We start from the raw sequence: 7,586 nt of genomic DNA, 5'->3' as shown, positions 1-7,586 counted from the left end.
TTTTTTATTGTTCCATAACCATATGTATTTGGCAAAAAATGGGCCGTTTTGCAAAAAAATTGCAAATTTAAAAAAAGCCATTTTAATCATCTATTGATTGGCATTGACCTTTGATCCCAGCAATAGCTTTAATATTTTACCGAGTATGTATTGCATTTTTTTATTGTTCCATAACCATATTACATGATATTGTATTATTATTGTGGTGGATTGAATTAGCTATTAGTTCATCTTCTCATTTTCCTTCCTTGACACGTTATCGAATATAGGTGTTTTGTGAGGAATAGGCTATGTCTTCAAACTCGATAACATTCACGCCACTGGTTATCGAGAGTGCAGGGAACCCAAACACCTGCCGAAGTGACATGATGCCGTTTATTTCATTCCTTAATTCCCAGCCGTTTCTGAGATATAAGCGTGGTTCGCAAATCACGAACCACCCTGTATACATGGTATTGTATTATTATTGTGGTGGATTGAATTAGCCAATAGTTCATCTTCTCATTTTCCTTCCTTGACACGTTATCGAATATAGGTGTTTTGTGAGGAATAGGATATGTCCTCAAGCTCGATAACATTCACGCCACTGGTTATCGAGAGTGCGGGGAACCTAAACACCTGCCGAAGTGAATGACCTTGATCAGAATTTGAAGTTTTTATTAGGTTTTATTACTTTAGAAAGCATAAATAATTTTATTTATTATTTCATATCAACAAGACCTCCGAATCTCCCTTTTACTCCCACCTCTCAAACAATAGCGGTTGGTTATCTTTCGTGAAATTGGGAATAGGGAGATCATGAGTTAGGAGGATAGGGAAATGATCGGAAAAACATAGATCGTCCGTAACATTCCATTTGATATCGAAGTTTTTATTAGGTTTTATTATTTTAGAAAGCATAAATAATTTATTATTTCATATCAACAAGACCTCCGAATCTCCCTTTTACTCCCACCTCTCGAACAATAGCGGTTATCTTTCGGAGTTGATGTTCGGAAAATCCAATTTTATCATCTCAAGCTCTCAAGGCACCCAAAATATTCATTTTACATTTATTTTATCTTTCTCTTTATCTCTGCAGTTGACATAAGCTCCCAATTACATCCCTTGGCCTCATAGACATGAATCTCTTATCCTCAAAAGTCCTCAATATACTCGTTCTCGGAGACGGAGACTGCCTTCTCCTGTCTTGTTATGCAAATGCAGTACAAATAGTCATGGGACTTGGATCTCTAACTTGTTGCCATTCCGTCAATTGTCCCATTGTTTTCTTTCACGTCGTAAATTCTGTTCTTTTCGTTATTCTTGATCTCGTATATAATACCCATGCATTTGTAATGAAAGGGACCGGACGTTTAGAAAAACCCAAGAACCCCAATCATTTAATAGTCCAGTTTATCTATTTTTAAGGTTCGGTCATAGAATACTTTGTACTGACAGGATGGTACTGAATGAAATATGCTTTTAATGCCCGTGCAGTCCTAATAGGTATAATTTAATTATCATTAGAGTTTATGAAATTGTATCGAAAACAGATCCGCTGTCAGTGTTTTAATTCTTTGTTTTTAATAGTCACAAATCACTTCAGTCAAACTGTCCCAACATGTACACTCTTCAGACCCAAACAAGAGCATTGTCTTGAGTAAAGATCCTGCCGACAAAGGAAGTTTGGTCTATGAGCATATGAGCAAGTACCATTTCTTCATCTTTCTCTTTTTGTACACCGTCCTCAAAGAATACCCTCTGTTTGTACTGCTAGAATGAGACAAGTTCTGTACTGAATGAAATATGCTTTTAATGCCCGTGCAGTCCTAATAGGTATAATTTAATTATCATTAGAGTTTATGAAATTGTATCGAAAATAGATCCGCTGTCAGTGTTTTAATTCTTTGTTTTAATAGTCACAAATCACTTCAGTTAAACTATCCCAACATATACACTCTTCAGGCCCAAACAAGAGCATTGTCTTGAGTAAAGATCCTGCCGACAAAGGAAGTTTGGTCTATGAGCAAGTACCATTTCTTCGTCTTTTTTCTTTTTGTACACCGTCCTCAAAGAATACCCTCTGTTTGTACTGCTAGAATGAGACAAGTTCAAAGTCCCTATACGTTGACATTTGGTTAGTCTCTTTGCGTTGACAATTGGTTCTCAATTTGTCCTATTGTCCTCCCTCCATTGAAGAGTCAGACAGTCAGTCTACGAGTGGCTCACATTTAGGTATTAGAAGTCAGCCTAGAGCTATTTGATCCCTCCATTCAAGAGTCCATCTCACATTCAGGGATTAAAGACCGATCTAGAGCAAAATGGGCCTCGAGTACTGGTCAGTTTGGAATACCCTCTCATCGGGTCTGCTGATGGGTTTACAACCCGAGAGACGCATCATTGTGACAGCAATAAGGTTCACAATTATTTACAACCTTCATGTTACCATGTTTTGTTTGTGTTAGAAGTCCCATAATGACAATAAATGACCTGGACGTTCCTATTACAATATACAACGCACAAGCTACAACAACGACTCTGACCTCTTGCAGGGAATTTGGCGTTAAGGGAGGAATGTTAGAAGAAGAGGCACTCTTGAAACGTCTTCTATGTAACTTTGAGGTGCCGTAAATTTTCGATGACTATCTCTAATCTTTATCCATTTGCATTTGATGAAGATGGCGGAATCTAGGGTAAGAGAGAAGTCTGTCAAAAGGAGCATTTACAGTCATTCTGTGAGGTTGTATGTAGAGACACAATCTATCCCTGAAAACTTTGTCACTAAACAAAACTTGTAGCCTTGTAGGTCAGGAAAAAAATGCAAAAGTTAACAAGAAGTTTAGTATATGAATATGAAACTTTACTGCTACTGTAGTGGGAAAATCTACGTATGTTAACACTTGGGAAAGAACTGTGTTTTTAAGTGCTCTAAAAGCAACAATTTTCGAGTGCTCGAAACAATTTTTTTGGCGAAAGAAATGAAAATATTGATGGCAATGTTTTACAACTAGCTGTGAGAGATCCCATCAGGGTAACATTTTTGTAAGAAGGGTTCAGATTTCTAAGCACTTTTTCCACTAGAAAAACTGAAAATAACACGGAGCAAAAAACGACGTGTTTACGCGACGAAGTTATCACCGGGAATCGCCGAACTGTGTTTTTAAGTGCTCTAAAAGCAACAATTTTCGAGTGCTCGAAACAATTTTTTTGGCGAAAGAAATGAAAATATTGATGCCAATGTTTTACAACTAGCTGTGAGAGATCCCATCAGGGTAACATTTTTGTAAGAAGGGTTCAGATGTGTGTGCACTCCCTTACACTACTTACCACTACTCCCTTCGACTCCCTTTCATTCCTGTCTCCTGTCAGGGGAGAGGATTTTGGATTTTAGTTTTCCTGAGGGGTTCAGATGTGTATGCACTCCCTTACACTACTTACCACCACTCCCTTCGACTCCCTTTCATTCCTGTCTCCTGTCAGGGGAGAGGAGTTTGGATTTTAGTTTTCCTGAGATAATGTAAGGAGATTGGATTAATGGAATGGATATTGATGCACCTAAAAGAACAATAGAAGAAAATAATAATTGAATACTTGCAATAGAAATTGGAATAATATCAAACAGCAAATTGGAAAAACATTTTTTTATCATTCAACCAACACTGAAGTGTTTTAAATAATGTAAGGAGATTGGATTAATGGAATGGATATTGATGCACCTACAAGAACAATAGAAGAAAATGATAATTGAATACTTGCAATGGAAATTGGAATAATATCAAACAGCAAATTGGAAAAACATTTTTTTATCATTCAACCAACACTGAAGTGTTTTAAATAATGTAAGGAGATTGGATTAATGGAATGGATATTGATGCACCTACAAGAACAATAGAAGAAAATGATAATTGAATACTTGCAATGGAAATTGGAATAATATCAAACAGCAAATTGGAAAAACATTTTTTTATCATTCAACCAGGATGTATTCCAATGTTCGATGAGGGGTTTTATGGATTTCAGTTTGTTGGTGATCGGTATAATGTCCCATTGATTTTGCCATTCTTTCTTAACCATAGAGGCAGCGATAGGTTTAAAGTCGTCGGGGGAACAAAGTTTTAATCGAGCAGGGTTGACTGGATTACGAGCAGCTTCATCAACTGCTTCGTTGCCCCTGATTCCGCAGTGGGACGGACACCACAAGAAGTGTACGTCCTTATTAAGTGTTTTTAGTAGGTCCCAGCAAGAATATACTTTGGAAACAAGGGGGTTAGTGAAGCTAACGTTGGATAAGGCGGCAAGGGCACTCCTAGAATCAGATACAATCAAAAAGTGGTCAGAAGGATGAACTGTGATGGCTTCAAGACAAAGTGTACGTCCTTATTAAGTGTTTTTAGTAGGTCCCAGCAAGAATATACTTTGGAAACAAGGGGGTTAGTGAAGCTAACGTTGGATAGAGCGGCAAGGGCGCTCCTAGAGTCAGATACAATCAAAAAGTGGTCAGAAGGATGAACTGTGATGGCTTCAAGACAGAGGTAGATGGCAATCAGTTCGGCGGAAAATATAGAGTTGACAGGGTTAAGTTGGGATGAGCTGATTACGTCATTAATGCTATAGGCACAACTTGTTGAATTCATGGTTTTTGAGCCATCGGTATAACATATTGTATGGTTTACATATTTGGAGTTGATGACACCAGCAAATAACTGCTGGAAAACAACTGGTGGTGTGTCTTTTTTTCGGTCTTTGCCCAAACTTAGGTCGACAGGCGGCGAAGAACTTGACCATGGTGGTACAGTCCTTACATAAGGAGCTATATCACTGGAGGATATGAGGTTTGGGAAGTTGGGTAAACTCAGAAAACGAGACAAGAGAGGCTTCGGTTTGTTGGTAGTGAAGTTATAGGGAGTCAAATCTTGGTCGAATAGAACTTTTTGTACAGGGTTGAAAGGTGAGGCACCAACTTTAGCGACGTAATTCATGAGTAATTTGGTTCTTCTGAGGGATAGTGGGGGGATGCCTGAGTCAACATAGAGACTTACAACAGGACTTGATCGTAAGGCGCCGGTAGCAATTCTGATACCCGAATGGTGAATCGTGTTGAGCTTACTCAATAGATGATTTTTTGCCGAGCCATAGATGAATGAACCATAGTCGAATATGGGCAGTATGAAGGATTTGTAGAACTTCAGCAAAACTTCGCGTCTAACACCCCATTTCTTGTTGCAGATCATTTTTAGAGCATTAAGTGAGTTCAATGCCCTCTTTTTAATGTATTCGATGTGAAGAGACCAGGTCATTTTTGAGTCCCACTGCAGTCCAAGAAATTTGGTACCAGACACGAACTTCAGCCGAATACCGTTGTAAGTCAATATAGGAGACGTTGTTTTCCGCAGTCTGTGAAAATCAATGCATACAGATTTACCAGGGTCGGTCGAAAACGTGACCCCATTAACTTCAGACCATTTATGAATATCGTTCAAAGTGTGTTGAAAACGTTCAAGAAGCGTATTCATATTTTTCCCTCGCGCTATGATTAAGAGATCGTCAATGAATAAGGTGCGTTTCAGTGGCGGCTTTATTATTTCAAAAATGTCATTTAAGGACACGATGAATAGCAAAGGACTCAACGAGGACCCCTGTGCAATACCATTTTGGAGGGAAAATTTGTCGGAAAGTTGTCCATTACATTTGACTGATATCGATCTGTTCTTATTTCAAAAATGTCATTTAAGGACACGATGAATAGCAAAGGACTCAACGAGGACCCCTGTGCAATACCATTTTGGAGGGAAAATTTGCCGGAAAGTTGTCCATTGCATTTGACTGATATCGATCTGTTCACTAAAAAGTTAGAAAGGTATTTCAACATGAACCCGTTGATTCCAAATTTTTGAAGAGTCGTAATGATTTTGCGCCGCCAGGTGACGTCAAAAGCTTTTTGAATGTCGAGATAGGCCGCAATTGTATGCTCTTTTTGGGCAAAGCCTTTAGCTACTTCATTTTCCAAAATGGCAAGATTGTCCATTGTAGATCGCCTGAGCCGCCCACCGCTTTGAAAAGGGTTTAAAAGGCTTTTCTTTTCTAAGGACCAGAAAAGTCTTTTGTTGATAATTTTTTCCATTAATTTACCAGAACAGTTGAGGAGTGAGATTGGTCTATAGCTGGAAGGGAGTAGACGATTCTTGCCCGGTTTTAGAAGAGGAATTATAAGGGCCTCCCCCCAACATCTTGGGTAAAGACCGAAGCGCCACAGAAGGTTATAGAAGGCTAACAGTTTCTTCAGTGCTTCTATAGGTAAGTTTTTAAGAAGGATAAATGAGATGCCATCGGGCCCGGCGGCTTTTGACGTACAAGTCGCCAAGGCGTTGGACATTTCAGTATAGGTGAGAGGACTGTTATAGTCCTGGGTGAAGAAGACCGAAGCGCCACAGAAGGTTATAGAAGGCTAACAGTTTCTTCAGTGCTTCTATAGGTAAGTTTTTAAGAAGGATAAATGAGATGTCATCGGGCCCGGCGGCTTTTGACGTACAAGTAGCCAAGGCGTTGGACATTTCAGTATAGGTGAGAGGACTGTTATAGTCCTGGGTGAAACTAAAGTCAAAAACAATAGGATTGGCTTCATAGGATATCTTGTAGTTTAAGAACTGAGCAGAATAGTTTTCATTTGATGAGACAGAGGAAAATTGTTGAGCTAGTGAGCTAGCGATCGAAGGCGTGTCGTAGAAACAATAGGATTGGCTTCATAGGATATCTTGTAGTTTAAGAACTGAGCAGAATAGTTTTCATTTGATGAGACAGAGGAAAATTGTTGGGCTAGTGAGCTAGCGATCGAAGGCGTGTCGTAAAAAATTTGAGTAGGATCAGAGGGGTCTTGTAAAGCAGTGATATGCCTCGGGGTATACTTACCACGAAGCTTATTCACCTTATGAAACATCTCGCCCGATGTGGTAGAATGGTCAATGGAAGCTACGAATTGGTTCCAACTACTTGATCTTTTTTCTTTGATGGTTCTTCTTGCTAATGCACGAGCTTTCTTGAATTCGATTTTGTTGTCAATGGTTGGCACTCTTCTGGCTTTCCGAAGCCATTTTCTCCTTGTCTTAATGGCCTGTTTCACCTCATCATCCCACCACGGGACTGGGAGTTTATTTTTTGGGATTTTTTTGACAGGAATAGATTCCTTGGCGGCATCAATAATATTGGCGTTGATAGCGGACTTAAATTTTACCCAATCTGCCTTGGCGTAATTCCAAATAGATGGGGTGGACGGATTAGCATTGACACCACGGGACTGGGAGTTTATTTTTTGGGATTTTTTTGACAGGAATAGATTCCTTGGCGGCATCAATAATATTGGCGTTGATAGCGGATAGTAATTCGTCAATATTGGGTTGTGTGCTAGAGTCAAGGTAGGTATCGATAAAACTGAAGTCTATTTTAGACTTAAATTTTAACCAATCTGCCTTGGCGTAATTCCAAATAGATGGGGTGGACGGATTAGCATTGAAATTGGGAATAGGGAGATCATGAGTTAGGAGGATAGGGAAATGATCGGAAAAACATAGATCGTCCGTAACATTCCATTTGATATCAGGGTAGATAGA

General features: G+C 39.1%; 1 protein-coding gene across 1 annotated transcript; it reads right to left on the bottom strand.

Annotated features, from left to right (window-relative positions):
- Positions 1-256: 256 nt before the first annotated feature.
- On the bottom strand, positions 257-6,007 carry LOC113469414. Its single transcript, XM_026827081.1, has 3 exons — positions 5,856-6,007; positions 4,428-5,376; positions 257-352 (listed from the first exon to the last, which is right to left on the bottom strand). Exons 1-3 carry the CDS (start codon positions 6,005-6,007, stop codon positions 257-259), a joined length of 1,197 nt encoding a protein of 398 aa, XP_026682882.1.
- Positions 6,008-7,586: the final 1,579 nt, after the last annotated feature.

This window comes from Diaphorina citri, unplaced genomic scaffold (assembly GCF_000475195.1).
Source record: "Diaphorina citri unplaced genomic scaffold, Diaci psyllid genome assembly version 1.1 scaffold1068, whole genome shotgun sequence".
In the NCBI taxonomy this organism is placed as follows: Eukaryota; Metazoa; Arthropoda; class Insecta; order Hemiptera; family Psyllidae; genus Diaphorina; species Diaphorina citri.
The sequence above is the reverse complement of the archived record's forward strand: the minus strand, read 5'-3'. Positions and strand labels throughout refer to the sequence as shown.

Bases quoted from the DNA above. Each gene is read 5' to 3' on its own strand.
- LOC113469414 (XM_026827081.1), bottom strand. From the start codon at position 6,007: ATGGACAATCTTGCCATTTTGGAAAATGAAGTAGCTAAAGGCTTTGCC. The intron at 5,377-5,855 runs GTTCATGTTGAA...TGATTTTCACAG, and splicing joins CAAAAATTTGGAATCAACGG to ACTGCGGAAAACAACGTCTC. The intron at 353-4,427 runs GTTAGCTTCACT...TCACTTCGGCAG, and splicing joins CCCTTGCCGCTCTATCCAAC to GTGTTTGGGTTCCCTGCACT.